This window comes from Tamandua tetradactyla, chromosome 7 (assembly GCF_023851605.1).
Source record: "Tamandua tetradactyla isolate mTamTet1 chromosome 7, mTamTet1.pri, whole genome shotgun sequence".
In the NCBI taxonomy this organism is placed as follows: Eukaryota; Metazoa; Chordata; class Mammalia; order Pilosa; family Myrmecophagidae; genus Tamandua; species Tamandua tetradactyla.
The window spans coordinates 121,391,902-121,418,645 of NC_135333.1; the positions used below are offsets into that span (position 1 = coordinate 121,391,902).

General features: G+C 32.8%; 1 protein-coding gene and 1 long non-coding RNA gene across 2 annotated transcripts in view; one reads left to right on the forward strand and one right to left on the reverse strand.

Annotated features, from left to right (window-relative positions):
• Positions 1 to 26,744, reverse strand: part of LOC143690093 (uncharacterized) — a 119,633-nt gene that overhangs the window by 66,271 nt on the left and 26,618 nt on the right. The gene's annotated exons all lie outside the window — the stretch shown is intronic.
• On the forward strand, positions 17,482 to 18,417 carry LOC143690092 (olfactory receptor 6C74-like). The gene has a single exon (XM_077168084.1). The coding sequence runs from the start codon at positions 17,482 to 17,484 to the stop codon at positions 18,415 to 18,417; it is 936 nt and encodes a 311-aa protein (XP_077024199.1).

Here is a 26,744-nt window from a genome sequence, read left to right on the forward strand (position 1 = left end):
GAACATGGAGCATAAAAAACAAATCACAATCAGAAGGAAGATTCCTACATGTGAAAAGTGTTACAAAATTTTGCTAATTAGAAGAAATATGGGAAATTGTGTTGATGTGCATTCCAGAGACACTAGTCCAGAGATGAAATAGGACTTTTCATCTAACTGGATTTATTGAAATAAGGATAGTTATCAGAAATTTTGTATTCATTATGGCACCTTGAGTAGGTGGAATAGGTTCTATTGGATTTATAAGGTGGTTAATAAACAGATGACACAAGGCCAACTTATGACAATAAAATTTGAAGTATCAAATATTCCTTAATACAGAGTGGTGAAGCAAGACATGGATGAGATAGGTACGTTTGGATGTTCGAACTATTCATCGACCTTCTGACCATGTCCCCTAAAAGTAATCAGAGTTGAAATAAGCACAAATATCCTTGCAGTATACTGTAGGGTTTTCTTTTTTCTTTTTTAAAAATAAAAAGCAGGAGCATTGGTGATGAAACTGGAAGACATTGCTATTGAAATGGTGTCCTAAAATCTTGGGATGATGATGAAAAGTGGTAGCACAGCTACCAGGAGGAAGAAGGAGGCATGGCCAGATTGATAATAAAAATGGCAGAGACTGAAGCAATCATGAAATTCCTGGAACAGAAATTAAGGGGAAACCCACTGAGATAATTCTTATTCTAAAATGATAATTATAAACCTAGGTCTTGTGATTGGAAGCTAACTTGTGTCATCTGTAGACTATTGCCCAGTGCAGATTTGAATCAGTTTACAGAATAAGAGCATCTTCGATGAAAAAAAAAAGATTCTGTTTAAGAAAGACCTTGAAATTTCACTTCATACATACTATAAATACCATGGTCAGTTTTCAATGGTCCGTTACCTGAAGAAGAAAAATATGAGCATGATTTGCAGACATATCTTCATCAAATAATTAACTACAAGTAAACTACAGAATTATTATATTCCACTCAGTAACAGCTGTACATCAAAGTGAAGATTGTATATATTCATTTTCAGAAACTTAAGTGGTATATATGAATGAAATGTTTGCAATGGAAACAGAATATGTAGACATTTGTGTGCCATGAATTTTTGATAAAGTACCCCTCTAGAGAGGAGACATAATTCTCTAGGTGATAAGGTGACTCATTGTGTAAAGCCATGCAGTTCCTTAACAATTCCTTTCAATATTCGATTAATAGTTTCAAAAGTACGTGGCATTGGTGGCAAGGCTTAACTCTATGCATTACTAGGGATTATCTGGCTACTACAGCCCTTCACTATCAAACTTGCCAATAATAGAGAACAATGCTGAACTTTTGGTCAAGCTCTATGTATTAAGGAGAGCAACCAGCTTCTTAGCATCAAATTGCTAATTCTTACACACCTTTCTTCATAGTGGGAGCATTTATTTGTACTCAATGGAATATTTACTTATTCTAAGTAAGCATTTGCTTTGTTTGCCATAATGCTTCTGTCAGAAGCACCTGTTGTATGTTACTATTTGCTGTATGCACTGTTAAAATTACCTCCACTAAACCGATTCTGAAAAAGTCACTCATTTTGCAGCAAAAGAATAAGGCAGATTTATATCTTTATTGATTTGTCTTACTATGTACTATATCATTCAGAAATAAGAGACATAAACCTTTATTGATTTATCTTTTAATTGCTTTATCCTATAGTTTGAAAGATGCTATATATATATAATATACTAATTTAATATACTAATTGTATTTTATAATTTTATTATTAATTTAAAAGCAGAAAGGGGATCAGGATCACTCAAAGTTTGTTTGCAAGAGTGATAGTTGCATCTCTGTGAAAGTATATTTATAAAGCCTGTTTTTTAAAAATAAGTGTGAAATGATGTATGTATAAGTTAATATGTGGAGAAAATGTTGCGCATTGGCTCAGTCACCTTATATTCCAAACTGCTTCTTATTATCTTCCTACACTACAGAGGCTGTAAATAAAATGTAAAATGACTGTCTTTCTCAGGTGACCTGGCAATGAGAGTTCAGAACATGATTAATATGTCCAGCTTAGATTCACTTACATGAGAAATGAATTTTTATTCCCATAAGCAGGAAGAGAGGCAGGCTTTGAGGAATCTCCTTTACTGATGTACTTGAAAATAGTAACCATAGGAAAGACTTCTAATCATAGTTAAGTGTTTGTGTTTTAGCAGTAATAAATTCCTGATTGTGACAGAAACAGTGCAGGCTTGGTAGCCTCATACTGCAGAGTGAGTGGTTTTCTGAAACTTTCCTGGAAGTTCATCTTGGAACATATTTCTTCAGCCCTGCTAATAAATCACTTTCTTTGATCCCTGCTAAAGTACCTATTAAGTTTAATCTTTCCTCAATTAAATGATACCATATAATATTAAATAAGTAAATAAAAAAAACTTATCTATGAGAAAAAGGAATATTATCATTAAAAAAAAAGATGGGTAACATTGAAAGAACAAGAGCCAAATATGAAAATTAAAAATTTAACTAAAATCATTGGAATTAAGAACTTGACAGGTACCAAATAGATTCAATCCAGATTATTTCAGCATATCAAGGTTTTATCTATCTGTTTGTGCTTTATTTTTTTCCTACAGCTCTACTTTGTGGTGCTTTATTTTCCAGTTTATTTTATGACGATTTAGATCTTTTCCATAACTTATACTTCTGTTGAATTTTATGCCTAGGACTTGAGGCCTGGGTTTAATATACATTTTTCCCTAGGAAGTTTCTTCTGACAGGGCAGGGATCCCTACTTACAAAGTCAATTTTAAAATAAGCACTTAATTGTTTATTTTCTTTCCCACATATGATATAGATTTGAAATGGCCATTCTGTGAACCTATAGCCACTAATTATCAAATAGATCCCTCACCCACACTCCTCATTTCTCTTGTGGCAAATTCAAAATAGGCAAATTTTGTTTTGGTTTTCTCTGAGGGCCCACATTTATATATGAGCTCTTCTTACTATACTTAATAAATTCCATAGTTACTAATCCTTTTATTCTGTTTCCAGTACCACACAACTCCCTGTAAAAGAATAACTTCACTGAGATTAGCCAGATGACTTTAGGAAAAAGCAAACTTGAGATTTCTCTTTGGCTTTTCAAGATTATTTATTTGTTCTTTTATGTCTTTCCTAACAGCTCTGTTGGTCTCTCTTTAAAATTTTCAGTAGTATTCCAAATTACTAATTCTATAATCAATTATACAATTAAATAAATAATACACTAAAGATAATCTCATGTATTAACTTTTTTTAATTTCAAGAGGTTTTCTCCCAGGTGTTTAGGGAACTTTACTTGGCCAGCCTGTGGTGCTCCAGTGCAGTATCAGATATTTTATTGACATGTTGTAGTTCATGCTGCATTGCAGTATTGAGAGGATTACGGATTTAACATTGAAGATACATACATTCTAATTCAGTATTTCATCCAAGTAAAACAGAAGATGAATTTCATTAGTTTATAATCACATAGCATTTAATGAGAATGCCCTCTTCAATAAGACTGAGGTTTTCCATGGGACTGAGATTCAATAGGACTGTCAGCAAGAATCCCAGAGGTTAACTCCAGAAGCAAAATCTGGACCACAGGCTGAAGTACATCAACTTCCTGGTAAGCCAAAATCTGATGCACCAATTTCATTAATTTTCCATTTAGTGACATTTCCTTTTGAAGTCCATTCTTATAGATTTTACCATTGTCAATTTTTTTCTTTTTTGTCATATTTAAGACATAATTAACTTTCATCCATTCCATAATATTCCTACATTACATTTTGCCATGATGTAATGTAAAAGGTGGATTCTTTTATAATCTAATTGTGTTGAGGACTGAAGCTATGGGTAACTCTATTCTCCCTTTTAATATATTATTTTAGGAGATGTGTGGAAATATTTGAATTAAGGTACTCACAATATACGTAAAAGAATATGGAGCTTGGAAAAGTAATTTTTACCCTTCTGTCTCTCCAAGTAGAAAATGGTAGACAGGAAGTCAATTAGCAAATACATCTTATCTGGCACAAACTTTCCCTTTAATGCTTAATTACATTTATAGAAAAACTTCTACCTATATAAAATAATAAGCTATTAAAGAAATAACAAAATACTGTTGCTTAACTCAAAGCCACTATATCTCAAGCAACCAAAAACAAGTTCAGTCTCTTCACCAAAGGGAAAGCCAAAGTAATCAGTTTCATTCTTCTTTGGGTAATATTCATTTGTCTTGTAGTTCAGTAAAAATCCCTCTTTACTATCTTGCAAGATGACACAGATTTAAAAGGTCGGCACCAACACTAGCTTCTCTATAAATTATTTGAGAAAATGTGGATGGGTAAGGAAATAAGAAAAATATGTTGACAGGTATCACTGATATTTTCTGCAGTTTTTTAAATAAAACCATTATTCATAAAGTACATTATTCAGGATGGACTACGGTGAGCTTCTTAATATATAACGTCAAAATATCAAAGGCATAATATGAATTTATTTCTCACTCCCAATATGTGTTAGATGCAAATTGGCAGAAGACTCATCTCCATATTTTGCTCCTTCTGGGATGCAAGAAAATATAAGATTGCAAATAATGCAGAGGTTAGAGCATGCATTCATTTGTAACTGACATGGTATTTCTGCCTGTATTTCATGGCCCTAAATAGTCTAAAAGAAATACCTATAATTATAAAGGTAAGGAATTGAAATCATATTAATTGTCAAAAATGAATGTGCCTATTATTTGCAGATCATTTTCAGTTCCAAATCTCCCCTTCAATATCTAACCCTAAAATGTGGTGATCTGCTCTGCAAACTACATTACCACATTTGCCAGCTGGTTTCCTGACATTAGAGCAAAATTGGAAAGTAGGAGAGAAGGGGCTGTTTTCTTTCTTTCTTCTCTTTTTTTTTCCCTTTGATTGTTGTCTATAGGACCACAGCAATGGTGACTTCATAGAGACAATTGGCCCCAGCTTTAGCTTATTTTAAGATTCCCAGAAGTAGCCACATCACAGCCCTCAAGTGCTCTGCACACTAAGTTTGTGGGGTAACTCTTCTAACTTTCCAGGAACCAAATGCAAACACACAACATCACATATTCGTAAGTAAGAAGACAAACTCCATGAAGCCTCTACTCTGAGCTCCTGATTTCTGAAAACCCAACTTTTCCTTCTGAGCAAGCCATCCGTATATCAATCCCTTTTATGACTATCCCCAGAAGTCAGACACATGTAGTTCGTTTTTTAAAAACCTCGTCCTGAGATGATAGTTATTTCTGAGTTACCTTTGTGTACCCATATTGTCTTTCATCAGTGTCAAACTGTTTATGCTGCTCTTTGTATGAAATCTCTGCCAGTGGTATATATATATATTTTTTTTTTCCTGTCTGAACACTAATTGATACTCAAAAGAATGTAAATATTGTTGAATGCAAAAATGACTCATTTATGCGATATATGCATCATTGCTCCATTACCTATCCTATTTATCATTGACATTATCACAAATGTCATTAAGTATATTTCGATACTGATTGAAGAAAACCAAGGAGTCATTAACATGGGTTGGGATCTCAAAATGATTTTGTTTGTATTCGATATTAGTAATTTTTTTTTTTTTTACATGGGTAGGCACTGGGAATCGTACCCGGGTTCTCTGGCATGGCAGGCGAGCATTCTTGCCTGCTGAGCCACCGTGACCCACCCGATATTAGTAATTTTTAATGAAAAGAACTCAGAGTGTGGTTTTCATTGTAATTATCCCTTTGTGGATTTTGTAGGTGTAAATACAAAAAAGAAAGCTAACATAATTTTCCCAGATGCAAAAATAGATTCCCCTGCCTTTTTCTTAGCCCAGTTACTTTTAAAAACTTTTCATGGTTATTCTTTCTCTGTCTATTTGAGATGTATATAAATATTTTAGAAGTTAATAGTACTTTTGTAAACCAGGCATTTTTTTTCTTAAGGACTTAGGAGCCATCTCTTTGAAACATAGTGAACAGAGAAGATAATGTCCCAATTTCTGTGGGAGAGTAGATATCTGCAGGCACCTGCCTCAAAGTGGTCGTTGTCTCTCATTCAGATATGAGAAGTTCATTTTCCCTCTGAATGATACCAGTTGTCCAGATGGCCACCCCAATTAACAGCTGAATTTAGGATGAGCCATGTATGAAAAATGGTACTGTCCAGTCTTCTGGTTATCCTTTATATATATGTACATAGATGTAATAGGTTGCATTTGTTTGGCTATTTAAGAGTGAAATTTATTTTTCTCTATTTTCAGTCTCTTTAGCAAATTGCCTGTAATGCATGTCACATTATGGTTCAATACTTGTTCAATAATAAAACTCTTCCCTCTCTTCTATTTTTGGGAGAAGTTTATCTGAATTGGCAAAGAAGTTTTTCTTTTCTTTAAAAGAGAAAAAAAAATCTTTTAATTCTATTTCCCCCAACAGTTTCTCTAAGGTGCTTCATGTTAGGCAAAGGGTCTTTAAGGAATCCACATGGGACAGTGAGTCAAAGCTTAACAGGTTTATTGAGAGAGAGAGAGAGAGAGAAAGAGACAGAGTGAGAGCAGCAGGAGAGTAGGCAGGTAGGAGGCAGTGAAACCTGCCAGCAAAAGGAAGGAAAAATGGCTCCAACTCTCCTTCTGGCAGCTTGTAGTTTTAAAGGAAAAAATGCACCAGGAGGGGTTGGGGGTGATGTGTGGTTACAGGCATCGCAGGGAAATATCAGGTTGGTGCAGATCATGACTTCATGCTCATGGGTATCTGATCTGCCTTTGGTGGGTGGAGTATTGACATGTTTGTGTTCATTTATCTTGTCAGCACACCAGGTCCTATCAGAGTAGCTGTTGAGGGAGAGAAACTGAAGGGGACTTCATGCCACAGAATCCATTCTGTATGCCAAGTTTTATTTTCTCAGATCTGACATTCCTGCCTTTTTATTTTAATAAAATTGACTAGAGTTGGGATTAGGTTTGGGGGGATGCCTTAGCTCAGCTCAAAGCAATTTTCAGAAGCAACAGGGGCATTGTTTTCTTTTCTACAGTCTACCTCCTTTTGTCAAAGGGGCAGAATTGGGGAAGGAAAAATTGAAAAACTGGTTTGAGCCAGGCAGATCATCATTAATTGGACTTCTAAGCCTCTTTTGTTGAAACAGGCTGATACCATTGTTCTTGCTGTGGCAAGGAGCAGGTTTTAAATTTTTATTGTAGCAGGAGTATGTTTTCTGAATTCTGCTAGTTGGTCACAGCTGCTATTGACCTGTGAACAAATCTAGTCAGACATTGTAAGAGGCAGGGGACTAGGAGAAAAATTAATAGGATGTTAATTAAAGAGGAGTGGGTTGTTAATAAGATCTAAGGGGCATCTGGATGAATTGATGAAAATAGTTGTTATTTTTGAAGAGTTTAATATTTTCAGGTTTAAGAACTTCTTTGAAAGTGGAACAATTTGGAGGTTTTACATTTTTGTAAAACAAACTCGAGTCAAATTTTATAGAGCATTAGATATTTTTTAGGGTTTCTAGGAACATTTTTGTTTGGGATTTGCCATATTATGGCAGTTTGTAATATCTGGCCAAAATTTGCATAAAAGTAACCTCCACAATAACATCTTGACTTGGTTTGAATCTCTTAGTGATTGAAACTCTATTTTTTTTCCTCCTTTTGGTCCATTAATCCATGTCAGGGCCAGGCTTATCTTTGGAGTTTATATCTCACAGTGCCAGGGTCAGCTGTGTTCTGTGATACCAAGGTCAGTTGTATTTCATGCTGCCCGTGCCAGGTTTATATCCCTGGAAATTATGTCCCACGTGGGGGAGGAAGCTCAGAGTTTGACTTAGAGAGAGACCACATTTGAGCAACAGCAGGGATTTTCTGAAGATAGCTCTTAGGCACTAATTCTAAGTAGGTTTAGTTTTAGTTTACTATTATAGAAACAAGTTTCATAAGGGTAGACCTTATAATTGAGGCCTTGGCTACCTGGGGAATTCCTAGTAGTTTTAGCTTTCCCAGTCCTCCAAGGGAGTTTACAGACACTTTTTTATTTTTTGCCCCAAATACTTTGAAATGCAGAGTATAAACATTAACTTGCATAAAACATCAATATTTTGTTCCTTATACCAGGTTTTATGTTAAATAAAGCTTAACTAAGTTGTTTAATTTACTAGACAGATTAAATTAGTGCAAATTTTGGACAAAGTAAACATTTTTCTTTTATCTCACACAAAAGTGAAAGCTTGAAAATACAAACAATATTATTTTTTACCTTGTATATTGATTTATCTTGATTTTAACTATATCAGTTTCATCACATCTTTAATTGGATTTGGTCTCTTGCAATTTTTTAGTTGTTCCTGTGTGGACCTATGGTAACTTTCAGAGTTGCAGAACTAGATTTGAGTTTTAGATGTTATATAGACACTTAAAGTTTCAGGGAATTACTGGGTTATATAAAGAATACAGTACCTCAAAATTTAATAATAGTTAATGCTTACAATCTGAGCTTTGATCTTTATAAGTTTTTTTATGAAGCTATTTCAGAAATAAAAACATTAGTTGTTTTATATTAAGAAATCATAGCAGAGGTTTTGTTCTATTATATTTTTGCACATTTACCATAGTTCTGTTATTTAACAGATAAATTACATATTTGTTTTACTTTTCTTTTAAAGTTGAGCACATATTTTTAGAAAGGTGTTAGAGCAAAAAGTGCAACTGACAATTTCTCTGTTTCTATGATCTGTAGCCTTTTTCAATTAATTGAAACCATGATTATTAACACCATACCATTCCTTAACGTTATATAGATTAGTACTAGGATATGACATTGATAGTGAGAATATTGTCAAATTTTTAGGAATTTATACAATGTTCAAATACATGAATATTTTATTTATTTAAATTTAATTAGTAACAAGAGGGAAAACTCTTTTTAACCTTGTAATATATTTCAAATACTTCTTATGCAATAGGTTAAGTTATTTTAGTACCTTAGCACCTTATCTATACAAGGTGAAAGAACAAATTATTTGTAACAGTTTTTCCTAAAAGTGAGAAGACTTGTTTTCTGAACTAAAGGATAATGCCAGTATAAACATTAATAAGGATATTATTCTGATATAAAATATTTTAGACAGTATTTGAATGATTAAGAAAAATTATCTTTCAAAATACTTTATATTAAGAGCATACTAACAATCCATGTTAATAGAACACTGAGAAAACTTTAGTTTTGTATTAAACTCAGCTTAACACAAAAGTTTTCCCTTTTTGGAAATATATGGTAAACAGACCTATTAAATACTGATTATGACAGCCAGAATTCACTTTTATAAACTTGTACTTTATAACTCATTACAATTAATCTATGATAGACAGAATTCATTTTTAGGAACTTTTCTATATTACTTTTTACAATCCATTAGAATTTATATAATTAAAAATGATGATAAATAAAATTCATGTCCTTCAATTCTTTAGTACTTTTTTTTCAATCCATTAAGGGTTTATAATCCACAATGGCTATAACAAATAAAATCCATTTCTTTAAACTCTCTATAACCTTTTGTATTCATTTCACCTATAATTTTTATTTACTTAAACTGCACATAATCAGAAATAAATTTGATAATACATTGATAAAGATTTTAAACATGTATACTTTCTTTTAATAATAGCATTTATGAAGGGAAAAGGAGCCAGAGATCTATGAAATAATGGAGGAAGGGAAGAAATTTATGTTTGGATTTAGAACATGGCCAGGTATTTATATACTTCATACTCAGAACACATAAATGATTATTTTATAATATATTTTTAATTTCTCAGTTCAATTTAGAAAAAAAATTAAATTTTTTCTTAACAGTGTTTTCAAGGGCTGAATAATGCCAGGAATGCGTTAATTTACAGAATTAAGCATGGATTCTAAAAACTGGTTCAGAGTGCTATTTATTCAAATGCTACTTTTTTATTTAAAGGTTTTACACGTGTCACATTTATGGGGACTTTTTAGGTCATTTTTATCTCTCTGCTTTTAAAATTTTTCCAGCATTTTTATTCCTGTTATCACTGTTTTATATAAAGCTTCAATAGGTATATATTTTAACTAGAATATAAACCTTTAGAAGCTAAAATATATGTCTTTTTATTCATGGCAGACTGGCATTAATAAAGTTATAACTCCAAATTCTTGTACATATTGAGGTAACAAATGGCTAAGCAAGAAAAGGCAGATTTTTAAAAATTCAGGCAATTAAAGTTATAAAATATCTATTTGTATTTTTATTAAGCTTAATTGATTTTTTTAAGGAGAACATACTTAACAGGATAAAATTGCTTATGTTCAATTCAAAAATTCATCATTCAATTCCTTGTTTGTTTTTATAATATTTTAAAATTATGAAGAACTTTAAATGTACATCGACTATTAAGTTCTGGAAAATATACTGAACTCATTGAATTTGTCCCAAGTTTAAATCTAGGAAAACTTCTTAATTGGTTGCACAGACAGAAAGATATTAGGCTTCTTGGGTTTGAAAGTTTTTGGTAAGGGCCATGGAATTTTGAGAGTTTTTATTCTTTTCCCTTAATTATTTTTAACTATCAGATTCATTTTATTAAATATTTTTGAGAAACAGGCAAGTAAAAGATTGATTCCCCATTTCTACTGTTTGCAGAATGATTTTAACTGTGTTATTTTTAACTTTCACTATAATAGTAGTATTTTATTTTTAAATCACAATGAGGCCAGATTATGTTACAGAAATTAAACCTTTTTATAGGCTTATAACCAATTTTTTTTAATTTAATACAGCCTGAAGATTCCCTTACTATAAGAATTTTTGTAATTAGTAACCAGATATGAACATCTGACTAATATCAATGTAGGAACATACCAATTAATAATTAGACTGAATACATTAGCTAATGAACAGTCTTTAAATATTTAATATACTGAATATATTAGTTAACAATTAAACACACATGAAACACTTATGACCCCACTTTAGAAGTGATTAGCAGACTAGAAGGTTTTACTATGAAGGAGGTTTTCTATGAAGTTGTTAAGCTTGGGAGGAGGAACTTTCAGATCATTTATTAATTGAGAGTTTCATCTTGTGGCTGTTTTTGTTGTTTTAAAAGGTACTGAGGAAGGCTTATGGAGGTTTTCTCATACGAGGCTTAGAGTTTTTGCTCCCTTGGAGGCTTGTGGAGCTACCCAAGACAGTTTTAAGTGAGACTAATGGCCCAGATTTATGATCCAGTCACAACAACAAAGCAGGCATCCCCAGTTTGTTGTTGGGATAAGAAGAGTGCATGTAGTCTTTCACTCAGGGCATCACCCATTATTTTGACTGCTGAAATGGAGAAAAGTACTTTGGAGCTGTAAAGTTTCGACTAAATGCTTAGATTTTTCAGGCCAATAAAAAACACTCGGGGAACTGACTGGGGTGCAACATTAAAACAGGTTGAAATGTCATGGGATAGCCATCCATGGGACACAAAACTGTCAAGGGGAGGATCTGAGCAGAAAGCCATCACTTACCTAGGGCCAAATTAATTGTAGGTGTTTGAGTGTGGTGGATGTGAACCGGCATCACATTAAGATGGTCTGAGCTAGGAAACTCAAGCCATCAAATCACATGGAAACCACAGTGACCATGCTGTTTGGGGAATGGAGTGACTGAAAGGCTGCTCCCATAGCCCTGAGAGGCTGGAAATTCAAACTCCAGTCCTATCTCCAAATAGGGTCTACTGGAAGGTGGTCCCATATCCCTGAGGGGCTGTAAAGCTAAGGCTTAGCCAGACTTCCATCCTGGGTATTCGGTACCATTTATGTTAAGCACAGGGTCCTTAAGGAATCCACATGGGACATCAAGTCAAAGCTTAGGTTTATTGAGAGAGAGAAAAAAAGTGACAAGAGTGAGAGCAGGGGGAGAGTAGGCAGGCAAGAGCCAGCAAAACCAGTCAGTGAAAGGAACTCTCTTTCTGACAGCTTATGGTTTTAAAGGAAAAAAACATGCCAAGAGGGGTGGGTGGCGATGTGCAACTGCAGGCGTCACCAGGAGATATCAGGCTGGTGCAGATCATGACTGCATGCTCATGGTTATCTGGTCTGCCCTCTGGCAGGTGGGTTTTGGCATGTTTGTACTCATCTATCTTGCTGGCACATCAGGTCCTACCAGAGGAGCTGCTGAAGGAGAGAAACTGAAGGGGCCCCCATGCCATAGAATCCATTTTGTATGTCAAGTTTTATTTTCTGAGACCTGATACTTGAGTCTGTGGTTTGATATCTTCTCACTTTGGAAAACTTGGCAGCTACTGATTGGTATCTTGCTTCTAATTTTTATTTTCTCTCCTTACCTTCTGGGATATCAATTTACATGTGTTTTATAATTTATGACTGTGCCACATATCTCATACACTCTTTTCTTCCCCAAGGTTTTGACATGCAAGATCAAGGCATCAAAATGTTAACATTTTCTCCCAAAAGACTGAGGTATTGTGAGCCTGGTTGCTGATGAGGCTTGGTCTTTAGCTTTTCCATTTACTGGTAGTGCATTTTGTGGCTTCTCTAGACTCTCCATTTTTTTTTCCATTGGCAGGCACCAGGAATCGAACCTGGGTCTCTGGCATGGCAGGCGAGAACTCAGCCTGCTGAGACATCATGGCCCACCCTCTCCCTTTTCTTTTTAGGTGCTCTTTTCTTTCTGCTGCTCACTGAAACCCCTCTGTGACTTTCCTTCACTTTCTGAACATTTGGCTTATACCGATCCAGTAATAAAATTAAGATCTATCCCAATAGAGTTGGGCCACACTTCAACTGAAAACATCTTCAAAAGCTCCTACTTACAACATGGTTGCATCTAAAGGAGGGGATTGAGTTTAAGAACATGTTTTTCGAGGTACATAGCTCCAAAAGACAGCTTCCTTTTTATCCTTGGTTAAACTTATCCCTAGGTATTTCATTATGTTAAATGCTGTTGTATATGAAATTTCATAATTTCCTCTTCAGATTATTAATTAGTTCTGTATAGAAACCTTAATGATTTTTGCTTGCTAATCTTTTAGCCCACCACTTTGCTAAATATATTTATGAGCAATAATAACTTTGTTGTAGATTTTCCAGATTTTTTTTCCATATGGGATCATGTGATCTGCAAAGAACAAAAGTTTTGCTTCTTACATTTTAGATGATTCTATTAATTTTTGTCTCACCTAATGCTATCACAGGAACTGCCAATAGAATGCTGGATGGCAGTGGTGACCGTGGGCATCCATGTCTTCTTCCTACTTTTAGAGGGAAAATTTTCAGCCAATCGCAATTGAGTATAATACTAACAGTAGGCTTTTCATATATGCTCTTTATCATTTTAAGTAAATTTCCTTCTATTCCTATTTTTCTAATTGTTTTTATCAAGAAAGTGTAACTATTCTGCTTCTGATTCTGATCTTGTGTTTTTTTTTCCCTTACTCATTTACTATAATGTATTACATTACTTGATTTTCCTATGTTGAACTATCCTTTCATAACTGGGATAAGTGCCACCTGAACATGGTGTATAATTATTTTAATGTACTTTTGGATTCAGTTTATTAGTACTTTGTTGAGGCGGTATGCATCTATGTTCATAAGGGATATAATTTATACATTTTTTTTGTTGGATATTTATGTGTCTTTGGTATGAGGATTATGCTGACCTCATAAAATGAGTTTGGAAGTATTCCTTCCTCTTCAATATTTTGGAAGTGTTTAAGTAGGATTATTGTTAATCCACTTTGAAATGTTTGGTAAAATTCACTAGTGAAGCCAGGTGGTCCTGAGATTTTCTTGGTAGGGACATTTTTCATTACTGGTTTTTTACTTCTTGTTGGTCTGCTGAGAACTTTTATTTTTTCCTGTGTCAATGAATAATTTCTAGGAATTTTTCCATGTCATCTATTTTTTTACCATACAGTTGCTCATAGAATCATATTATCACTGTTTTTATTTCTTTGCATAAAAACGAGTATCTCTGCTTTTATTTATCTTTTCAATTTCTTGTGTCCTTCCTCTTTTTACTTTGTCAAACTTGCTAAATGTTTGTTGATTTTCTTGAAGAATGAATTTTTGTTTTCATTAATTTTCTGTATTTGTTATTCTCTAATTCATTTATCTCTGCTCTAATCTTTTTTATTTCCTTCTTTTTGCTTGTTTTGTTTTTAGTTTCCTTAATGTTTTCTAGATTATCTAGCTATGATGTTAGGTATCAGATTTGACATCTTTCTGCTTTTTAATGTAATCATTAAAGCTATAAATTTCCCTCTCAACTCGTTGCTTCATTCCACACATTTTGGTATTGTGTGTTTTTATTTTCATTCCCATCAGCATATCTACTAATTTCTCTTTGATTTCTTCTTTGACCCATTGATTGTTTAATAGTGCATTATTTAATTTCCACATATTTGTGAATTTTCCATCTTCATCTGTTATAGATTTCTAGCTTCATTCCTTCATTATCAGAAAAAAATACAGTGCATGATTTCAATATTTTAAAATTTATTGACAGTTTATTAGATGACTCCATTTTCTATCCTAGACAGTGATTCAGGTGCAGTAGAGAAGAATGGGTGTTTTGCTGCTATTGTGTAAAGTGTTAGGTCTACTTGGTCTCCCAGTGATCTGAAGTAGCTGGTCAAAGCACTGGCCAGTGATCAGACCACACACCTTTGGATTTTTTAAGACTAAGTCTATATGTGATGTAATAGTTTTATTTTCTTTAAAAATGATTTATTCCATATCACCCATAATGGTTTTATTTCTCTTATCAAACTGTAACATACATGTCATCCTTCTCTTTTGATTTAAAAACCCATGTGAAGGGTGGGCAATGGCGGTTCAGTGGCAGAGTTCTTGCCTGCCATGATGGAGACCCAGGTTCAATTCCCTGTACCTGCCCATAGTAAAAAACAAAAACAAAACAAACAAAAACCATGTGAAGAATGTATTAATGCATAAAAGTAAAACAGTTTTCTCATTTGTTTAGTACATAAATTATACATATTTTCTAAAATATGTGTAATCTTCCCCAAAGATAACTGCTAAACTGTAGATGTATTTTATCAATTATAGGCATCCTTCTCTACAGCAAATCTCTATTTTTGGTACCAATTCAAGTTGGTTTTTCATCATTCTTTACACATCCCAATTATATTTTCTTCAATAAAGAGTAAATATGAAATATTTGTTCTTCTTACACTTCCTCTAATTTTGCACTATTTTGAATGAAAGAACAAATCATTGCCATAATTTAGAGGATATGTAGATAGTTCTCCAAATGCTTTTTTCTGCAAATAGTTTTAAGTTAATTAAATTTTTTTATTTAGGTACTTTCTTAAGACTCAAATATGGTATTGTTTCCTGGCTGGCCTTTTGGTATGTAATAGATGTTTGACACTAAGAGGTTGTTTGAAGAGGGTGAGATGAAGTATATTTGAACCCAAAGGATATGTATTATAAGACCTGGCAAATAATTCAGTAACTCAAAGGCTATAAACAATGTTGTCACTTGTCAGAGGTCAACATTCTATTCTGATTCTCTTTTTGGAAAAGAAAAGGAGAGCTCCTGTTTTCCTTCTTTAAGGAAACAGATATTTCTCTAGGTTATCATACCTTGAAAGACCTAAGGTTGTTTATGCGAACTTTCACTCTCCACTCTAGGAATTAGATTCCATCTTAATGGCAACATTTTAGGTTTCCTTGTAGATGCTGTAGTGAGAGACTTAACTTGTTTTTTTAATAGTTAATGATACTGAACCCAATTAGTATCTTTTTCTGCAAGAATTCCCAAGGAAATACACACCAGATGTCAAGAAATATTCTGTTTGTAATAAAGAGCAAAGACAAATCTATCACTCTATAGAGAATAAAAAGACTTTGCATCATAAAGGGAGGTATTAAATGCTCAGTTGAGTGACAAATTTTAAAAGAACTATCTACTTTTCTGAGTATGAATCAAAAAATTAAATTTTTAGATTTTAAGTATAGTATATACAGATACTATTCAGTTTTATGTGTAGGGGAATCTGAAAAACATATCTGAAAATGTCACTGTATGCTGATTAGAGATGAAAATTCTCTGGGGTTTGAATTTTTATCAAACATTTTAATGTGAATGAGGAGTTAAGAGTTGGAAGTAAGGAATAAATGAGGGTTATAAAGAAATAACTATTTTATTGGGAACAGCATTCTTATTAAATGTTGTTTAATAATACAAAGAAATATTTCACAATGTGGAGATCACGGAAAGTAAGTATTTTCAGCATGTTGCTGTTTCTGTACAAAGAAAGCAATGTAATCCTTTCTATTCTTTAAATGTGATCATAAGATGAAGACAATTAAATCCAGAATTAGTAATGATGAATATATTTGTGTAATACATGATTAACATTTAATAAACACATTGAAAAGATTGATTTATGAATTTCTCTCTTAAAGTAATACCATAAACAACATTTCCCAATGATTTATATTACAAATAGTGACTAGTATATATCTCTTTATATGTAAGGAAGGCTTGTGTACTTAAATATTACCTGATACAAAATTGTATTTCTTATATTGATATAATAGAGTTGAAATTGATTGAACATTTGAGAAAAATAAATGCAAATTTCACACAAAATTTCCACATATATAAATTCTGATACATATTGTGCTAAAATTCATAAAAACTCTTTCCGTTGCAGAAGTTCGAATTGGCAATATGGAACACAAAGACCATCCAGAAACAGTATCCTCAGATACTATTTGTGACCAAATTTCTAATAAGTAAATTTAAAAAAATCAGACTTGATTAGCTGTGTAAAGTGTGATCAACAGTAAATGTACAGCTTGCTGAAAGAGATTGAGCAAGAGATTATTTTAACAGACCAACTTTATATATATAATTTCTTGTGGATTCAGTAAGATTGCATTAATTATTTCTCATAATTTTAAAGATACTTTTTTAAAAGTTTCAAAGAAACTTCCAGATACTTATAAAAAATTTGTTAAATCTGTTCTGTTGCAAAGTAAAGAATTTAAAAAATGAGTAGGAAGAGGAGATGAAATTAAAAAGATTAAGCCTGTGATTCTGACAGCTACATGAAAAGGTTAGAAACAGAGGTGCAAAAACGCCTGAAAAAGTATCACTGATGATGGAGGACAAGCACTTGACCCCCAAATACATCTGTATATTCCCACTTCTTAGAGATGGAGAAAGAAAAAACATAGGTAATCAAATATTGTTACAGAAAAATGTTTCAGCTGAGTTAGCTGGGTCTTTCATATATTTTCTAATCTATGCACGGTGAAGACTTTTAAACTTAAAAATAATTTCCAGGTTCATTTCCTGGTGCCTACCTGTGCAAGAACATAATAATAATGATTATCTATTTTTTCCCAGATCTAATGTAGTTCAGAAGGAATTTAGCCATGAAGAACCATACACTGGTGACAACATTCATTCTACTTGGATTGACAGATGACCCCAATTGGCAAATTGTAATTTTCCTTTTTCTATTTCTAACATATTTATTGAGTATCACTGGAAATCTGACAATCATCCTGCTCACCCTGGTGGATTCCCACCTCAAAACACCCATGTATTTCTTCCTTCAGAATTTCTCCTTATTAGAAATCTCACTGACATCTACCTGCATCCCTAGATTCCTGGTCAGCATTGTGACTATGGATAAAACAATTTCCTATGATGCTTGTGTAACGCAATTGTTTTTTTTCATCTTCTTGGGTGCATCAGAGTTTTTCCTGTTGGCTGCCATGTCCTATGACCGCTATGTGGCCATCTGCCAACCCCTTCATTATGCCACCATTATGAGCAGCAGAGTCTGCACCCAGCTGGTCCTCAGCTCTTGGTTGAGTGGGTTGTTAACCATCTCTCCTGGCCTTATCATGGGCCTGGAGTTGGAATTCTGTGATGCCAATTTTATTGACCACTTTATCTGTGACTATTCTCCTGTCCTGCAGCTCTCCTGCACAGATACACATGTGATAGAACTGTTAAGTTTTATTTTAGCCATTGTCACACTCCTGCTTACATTGGCCCTGGTGGTACTTTCTTATGCAAATATCATAAGAACAATTCTGAAGATCCCTTCTGCCCAGCAGAGGAAAAAGGCATTTTCTACCTGTTCCTCCCATGTGATTGTCATTTCTCTCTCTTATGGCAGCTGTATTTTTATGTATATTAAGCCTTCTGCAGAGGAAAGGGTATCTTTAAACAAGGTGGTAGCACTACTCAGCACTTCAGTTGCACCTGTGTTAAATCCGTTTATATATACTCTAAGAAATAAACAAGTGAAACAAGCCCTGAAAAATATAATTAAAAAAATCACATCTCTATTACCTTAAAATGATAGTTTTGGCTTTTATAAAGCATACCACTAAAGCTTATTGAAAAGTGCCACATATATCAACTACCGTTTTAGTATATTCATTTATTTTAGTTTTACATTATGAGAATTATTAAAGTCAATCAGAAGAAGTCTTTTAGTCTTATTTTCTATATTAATATTCCTTTATTCATTGCTCAAATCATTTAATTCTTTGAATTTAATTCTTTGATTTTGTCCAATCTCAATATATTCAGCTGAGAATTCATTTTGGAAATCTGATAACTTCATGTTTTTTGTGCATAGATGTGCCTAGAACATAGACCACATTTGAACTCTATAAGTATGTTTTTAATCTGTAGGAATAGATTTCTTTATATACTACAGAGTATATATATTTTAGCAACATATATGATATTTCTATGAACATAATATTGAAATTCAAAAGAGGTATTCATGTTTAGACTTAATTTTCCAAATTTCTGTTCATTTGCAAATCAAATGAAAGCTTTTTTCATTTAAGTAATAGGGCTTTACATCAGAAGCTATTTAAAAATATACAGGTAGGGTGCACGGGTGGTTCAGAGATAGAATGCTCGCTTTTTCTATTGGAGACCCGGGTTCGATTTCCGGTCCATACACCACCACCCCCCCAAAAATGTATATATATATATATATATATATATATATATATATATATATATATATATATATATATATATATATGTATGTAGACTATACCACTGTCAGATATTAAGTAAATGCTGGATCTTATATTCGTATCTGGGCTTTAAAATTCAGGACCTATGCAGGTAATAACTCTGCAATATTGGCTTTTATGTACATCAATGGGAGTATTTGATCTGGAATAATGAAGATATGAGTAACAACTATCCTAAAATATTTCAAAATCCAAATTATATCTGTATAATTCTAGGGGACATAAATAAAACTTACATTTGAGATTTCTGAGATATACTTTTTTTTTTATTTTTTTTTTATTTATTTTTTTTTTTTTTAGAGAGAGGGAGGAAGGGAAGGAAAGACAGAGAGAAGGAAGGAAGGATGGAAGGAAGGAAGGGAGGAAGAAAGGGAAACATCTTTAAACATTTTCTTGTTTTATTATATTTTGTTTGTTTGTTTGTTTCTTACATGGGCTGGGGCCGGGAATCGAACCGGGGTCCTCCGGCATAGCAGGCAAGCACTCTTGCCCGCTGAGCCACCGCGGCCCGCCCTGAGATATACTTTTTAACATATACCAACAGTTATTCATGTTGTAATATTTCGCCATATTTTCTCTCGTGTGTTTCTTTTCACGTGCCCTTTCGTTCTCTTGTATTGCTTTCTTTTTATTCGCATATCATGTTCTGAATAATCACTAATGTTCTTCTAGTTTCTCTCAAGAGATCACTCTCTCTGTTATACTTTTTTATCCAACACCATCATCCAACAGCATATTTGATTAATTAGTCATTCAAAGAGTAAACTATTGCACTTGTTTAAATTTAATTTCTTATATAGCAGCTCCATTATTCTCTTTCCCTTTACCTTGATTAACATTTCTTCATAGTGCAGAATATTAACAATTTTTCTAGGATGAATTATTTGTTTCAAATATTGGAATGTCAGGTCTGTGAAAATAGGGGCTTTAATTTGTTCACCCCTGTATCCACAAAGCCTAGCGCTCTGTCTGGTACACAGTACTGCTCAACTATAGTTAAATGACAAATACCAACTCTAGAATAATAATATCTTTGTAATTTGCTTTAGTGTTTGTTTGTTTTAGCACCCCTTTTAAATATACCTTGTCAGAAGTTTTTCTGAATACCCGCATGTTTGTGTATAGTAAACAAAAGGCACATATTCTATTTACAAGGGTAATGCTGTTTGTGTTTAAATGAGGTTACAGATATTTCATTTTTGTTAACTTTTCAACTCAATCTGATAATACTTCAGTTAATTTAATTGGTGTTTAATAAGTATTATGTATTATTTTTCAGGGTTTAACAAGAGATATTTCTCTCTATATGTATCTCTGTATCTCTATATCTGTCAGCTTCGTATCTATATCTGCAATCATATTTTATTTTTTAAAATCTTTTCTTTCTTCCAGTTAGGTGTGTGTTTTGTCTTCTTTTCTATGAGGATTTTTCCCTCAGGTGTAACAGTAATCTTCCACATTTTGAACTCTCCATTGTTTCCACACCTTTAAATTTTCTTCTGGCATTTCCTGAATTTTCAGAGAGCTTTTCAAATTGGTCCTTTTTTCACTGCTTTAATTTGCTACAACATCAAATTTAGTTTACTCTTAAAGATCTGACTTGTAATTCTATTTTAACTCTTTTTTCTTTGCAAAATTTTATTATATTAAGCACCCTTCTTTTATGCCATTTCTTATACTCTTGCTTCCTACTCATTCTCATTATTGGCATAATTAGTTTGTACTTTTCTCCTGCTTTATATTTCCCTTTTAATAACTCTCCCTTTTTTTCTACAATATTGAACTTGCTAAGCTAGCTCTGAATCTTATTTCTGTATCTGACACTTTTCTTTTTTTTCCTTTTTTCTATTTCTTTTCTTTTCTTGTTCTCTTTCTTGCTTGCTTTTTTACTTAGTGAGCTGGGTGCAAGTTATTTTATACATATTTTCTTTTGCATTATTCTCTATTTTCCATACTAAAATTTTCCTTTCTGTTCAAGCACATATATTTCACATGAATGAAGAAGTATGGGCATTTTTTCCCCCAGGGTAAGAACAGGAAAAAAAAAATCCCCAAAGCTAGAAAACAATAAGGAATGAACACCACACTTAAAACGAAACATTTTAATTAGGCAGCCTTGGGAGAATTACTGAGATGACTTAAGAACAGTAACCAAAGCCTCAAGGGACTCTATTTGAGTCTATTTGAGTAGAGAGCTGAGAGACACATCACTCCCTTCCTTATACAAGGATTAGCAACAACTGGGCCACCTGCAAATTAATGGCTTTTCTTAAGTGCGTGCTGCAATTAAGATTGCATTGAAACTGACTAACACTTAAACTGAAAGGAACACAGGTGCCAGTAAGGAGAAACAGGAATCATAGTGTTGCTTATCTATAGCAAAAAAGCATCTTTAAACACCTTATAAACCTGTAAAAGATTCAGAATTCAGTCAGAGATTTTAATGAATTGCTAAATGCTGAATATGGGTAAACAGGAGAGTGGGAAACCTCTAAGGGTCCATAAAGGGGAATTTGGGCTCCTTCCACAACAAATTTCAAACACAGTCCAATACAGGGGCTAGATTAACGCAAAAGTCTGCAATAAAGGTCTACCAGAATGGGAGGTATTTTCAACCACAAGCATAATAAACAAAATTACCTCAGTGTCAATTGTCTTCAACAATTTGAAATTCTTTCAACAAGAGCTAATGAGACATACTTAAAGTAGAGATATACCAGGCCACATAAACAAAGCAATCATCAGAACTGGAATCTGGTAGGACAGACATTTTGAACATTATCAGACACAGAAATTAAAATTGAAATAACCGTAAGTAATATGTAAAAGACTAATGGAGGAGGTAGATAGTATATACAGTTTAATAATTACAATTTCAGAAGATAGCTGGAAACTGTAAGAAAGACTAAAATGGAAATGCTAGAAATAGACAAAATTCTCATAGAAACAGTGATGAAAAAATGGTATACTTAGTCTACTAACATTTGCACAGGGCATGTTAGTAGACTAAGTACAGCCAAGGAAGAAACAGGGAGCTTGAAGCCAGATCAAAAGATGTCTCCAACTCTCATTCCATACCACCTCGTTCATTTGAAGCTTTCTCCCCATTTTGTTCACTAACTTCCAATTCCAGCAGTGAGGAACCTGGCTTCCACCAACCAACATCCTTTTGTTTTTATTTTTTCAATTCCAGCATGCATGTATAGTGGTTTTGGAAATGCTATCCTATAACTGTAAGGAATCCACAGTACCACTTAGAGTACAGTACGCAAGTAATGTTCATTTGTCCTTACTCTCACAATCCACAATCATCTCCAATTATTACTTGTCAGCCACTTTTTACACCATCCTTTTCAGTTAGGTTATACTATAGTATGGTAATACATTTAGATTATTTTTAGCAGTCTGCATTCCATTCTGACCTCTCTACTTTATAAATGATATTTAAATTTTGTTTATATTTAAGTTCACTGATTGTACTATGGATTTTGACCAATGCATAACGTCATGAATCCACAAACACAGCATCACAGAGAATAGTTTCACCACTCCAAAAAACATTTTTCACCAATTCAGTTATTCCTCTTTCCCAAACCACTAACAACTGCTATTCTTTTTAACGTCTTTGTAATTCTGCATTTCCCAGGATGTCAGTGTATGCAGCCCTTCAGTCTGCCTTCTGTTACCTAGAAATATGCATGTAGGATTTTTCCACATTGGGGTGGATTGAGAATTTATATTTTTAATCACTATAGAGCATTGCATTGTTGCTCCACAGATTTATTTTTGTTGTTGTTTGTAATCTCTTCCTCTATTGAGGGACATATGGGTTGCTACCAGTTTGGATGATGGTAGATTAATCTGTACTGAAAAAGTGTACATGCAAGTTTTAGTGTGGACTGAAAATATTATCATTTAACTCTTATCATTTAAAATTTGATAAAAGTATCTATAATACCTATACAGACTCATTTTATGGATTATAAACTTGATTGCTGATGCCTGGTATTCAGTCTTCTCTGTGTAACAGTCATTTTATTGATAATGCACTTTTTATAGTTGCTCAGGGATGTGGTAAACTCAGGGGAAATTGGAAGATGTTTCACTTCTAATTATTTTCAGTTGAAATATGCATAGATTTTATTATAATAAATGTTACCTTTTGGAGAAAGACATGATTTTTGATGAGATTTTATCAAATTTGTCACTATGCCACATGGCAAATGGTAAATGTCAACAAATACAATTTGCAGGTTATGCATTCCACATAAGCTTTCATTAAATATGGAAACCTGTTGTTTTGAATTTAAATATTTTGTGTAATTTTACTCATTGAAAAATTTTAATAGCATTCAACAAATATTTTTTTCTGCTCTTCCTTTTTTTTAAAATATATTTTTATTGAGAAAATTTCACACACATACATTCTATATATGGTGTACAATCAATGGCTCACAATTTATCATGTAATTATGTATCATCACCGTGATCATTTTTAAATACATTTGTGTTACTCCAGAAAAAGAAACGAAAAGAAAAAAGGAAAAACTCACAAATACTGTACATCTTTCCCCTCCCTCTCATTGATCACTAATATTTCCATCTACCCAATTTATTTTACACTTTATCCCCCCTACTATTTATTTATTTTTTATCCATATGTTTTTACTCCTCTGTCCATACCCTGGATATAAGGATCATCAGACACAAGATTTTCACAATCACACAGTCACATAGAAACATTATATCTTTATATAATCATCTTCAAGAATCTGTGCTGCTGGAAATACTTTAAAGCAATAAACAAGCCAGGCTAAAAGATGGATTCATAAGGCTGAGTTAATGGAAATTTTGGGAAGAACATGGACTGATTCAAATCCGGCATTTGAAAAGCATGGTTGAAGATTTTGATGACAGTCTGGGGTACCATACTATTTGAAGAAACATAGTATTTCACATTAGAAAAGTGTCATTCTTGAAATTTTCATAAGGAAGATGGTTCTAAGTGTGGGGAATATGAGGCAAAGTAGAATTTGAATTGCAGTGATAACTAGGAATAGGATGAGGAAAAGGTACATATTGGAGGGATTATGTTCATATTCATCCCATAAGAGCAATTAACTTCTACTCTATTGTATCTGAAGGAGATCTTTTCAGGACTGTACTTCAGGTTCCAACTAAAAAATATAAATAGCCATGGATTACAGAAAAGATTGCCCACTTGAAGGCAGAGTGCTTACTCATCTGTGCTTGTGCTCACCTTTATCAATTGCATGGACTATGTATAATGTTCCTCTACACCTGGAGACCTCATAAGTTCAAAACAAAGTGCACAATATCTCAGAATTATTATCATCTTCCTGAGCTTATTTTATCTGTATGTGGGAAAAAAATTATCTATACCTTATACACAGTGGTCTATTTGTTCCCTGATGACATTTTTAAAGGTCAAATAACATTAGTGATATTATCACAGCTATACAAAATATTTGAAAAGAGGCAGTCAACTAGAAAATTCAAAGCATATGTACTTAGTCTCCCTTCTGCTAATAGTTGCAACTTGCATCTTTGAATACAAAGTACATATGCTTTGTATTCAGATACTGTAGACCCACGAAAAGTTCTTCAGTGAATTCCAAATTTAGAACATATTCACTTCATTCCCTAAGAATGTTATAGGTATCATTTTGCATTTAAAGATAGGCTTATTATTCAAGATAAATCAGGTGACATAAAACAACTATATATTGATACTGAAAATTTTCTAAGATAGCATGTTACTGTAAAAATGTAAATGTGTCATACAGTGATCAGTAAGTTGCAACTATTAGCAGAAGGTAGACTAAGTACATATGCTTTGTATTCAGATTATATTTATTTGAATATAGGCTTTACCTTAGTATATTTGTAACACTGAACACATTTCTCAATTCTTTTCAACATTTGTTACTTCATATATAAAATGCAGAAATTTAACTATGTACCTTATGGGAAATTTATAAAGTATAAATATGTTATTCTATCATGAAATGATAAATTCAGTACAGTCAATTACGATAATTAAGAATAGGCCAAACGTTGATTTATTAGGGTTAAATGACATATAAAGACCAATTCTGGACACTTAATTTACTTTTCTAAATCAAGAAGACATGAAACAGTAGGGGAATTTAAGTTTAATTTTGAAATGTGTAAAATGTAGATTAATCAGAGAGTTGAAATTATGAACAGAAAGATGTTTCAATCAAAGGAATTCTAGATCTTGAAAAAATGTATTGAAAAGGGTAAAATTCAATAGCATATTATGCAGAAAAAAACCAGGCTTATAGCATTAGAATGACCCTTTCTTTTTCTGTGCAGATGTAATTTCTTCAATCATCCTTACAATATATGTATATGAGAGAACCACTAGCCTGAAAGTAACAAGAAGTGTCACTAAGGCTTTACCCAAAGATTTTTAAATTATTCTTGCAGTCTTACTGAGTATACAACATAACATATTTTTATTAGGTTAATTTGATTTATTCTTTTATTCTTAAAATAATCTCCTGCTCAATTTCTTTCAGCATGGTTTACCTATCCTGTGTCCTTAGACATTTTAAGCAGATAATCGTGCTTGAATTTTTCTAATTTAGGTTTTTAAAAATTGGATATATTCTGAGGATAATAATTTTGGTTGGACTTTGTACTCCATGCAATTGTCAATTAGAACTTTTTCAGTGGAAAGGGTTTTTATCCATTTTAGCAAACCATGACAGATATAAACAATAAATTGAAAATTTACATGAAATTAGGAGTGATTTTACTCAATATTTCAATCAGTTTCAACCTTATTATATCAATGTAGGAGATACTACCTTATATTCTGTAATATTTAAGCACCTAAGCCTTCCTAAATATAAAGGACCTGTAGCAGTCAGTTATTTTTTAAATAAATGTATTGATAAGTATCAATACATTTGTTCAAGGTGTTATTCTAATACAGAAATTCATTGCTCTTCTAAATATGCATATCAAAGGTTAATCTGAGTTACACAAATATTTGTTTCTATTTCTGAATTTAATTGTTTAATATCATAATCACATATAAGGAATAGAAAGGATTCCATTGTCATTGCTTTGTACAAAACTACAAAATGCTGAAAATGCTTACTTTCCATGACTTCCACATTGTGAAAATTTTCCTTTGTACTATTAAACAAAACTGATATAGGAATGATTTTTACAGTAAAATATTTCTTTCTTTCTCATCCATGATTTCTTTGCTTCCTATCTTTTGACTACTTCTCCACATTAAAATCCAGGAACATTTAATGAAATATGCAAAACCCAATGGATTTCTCTCTTTAATCAGCATGTATTTGTACTTTCAAACACATTTTTATAATTTCCTACACATAAAACTGACTAATATCTGAATTCAGTCTATCTAACTCTAGAAATTTAATTTATTGATCTAGATTCAAAAAAGTAAATTGTTCTTTTAAGATTTGGTCACTCAATTGAGTATTTAATTTTCTTTGTGAACTAAATTGTTTCTGTCTTTACATTACCATATACCTACCTTGCTTTTTAACACAAAGAAGATATTTGTTTAGAAGTGGTGTAGCCACGAGAATTCTTGC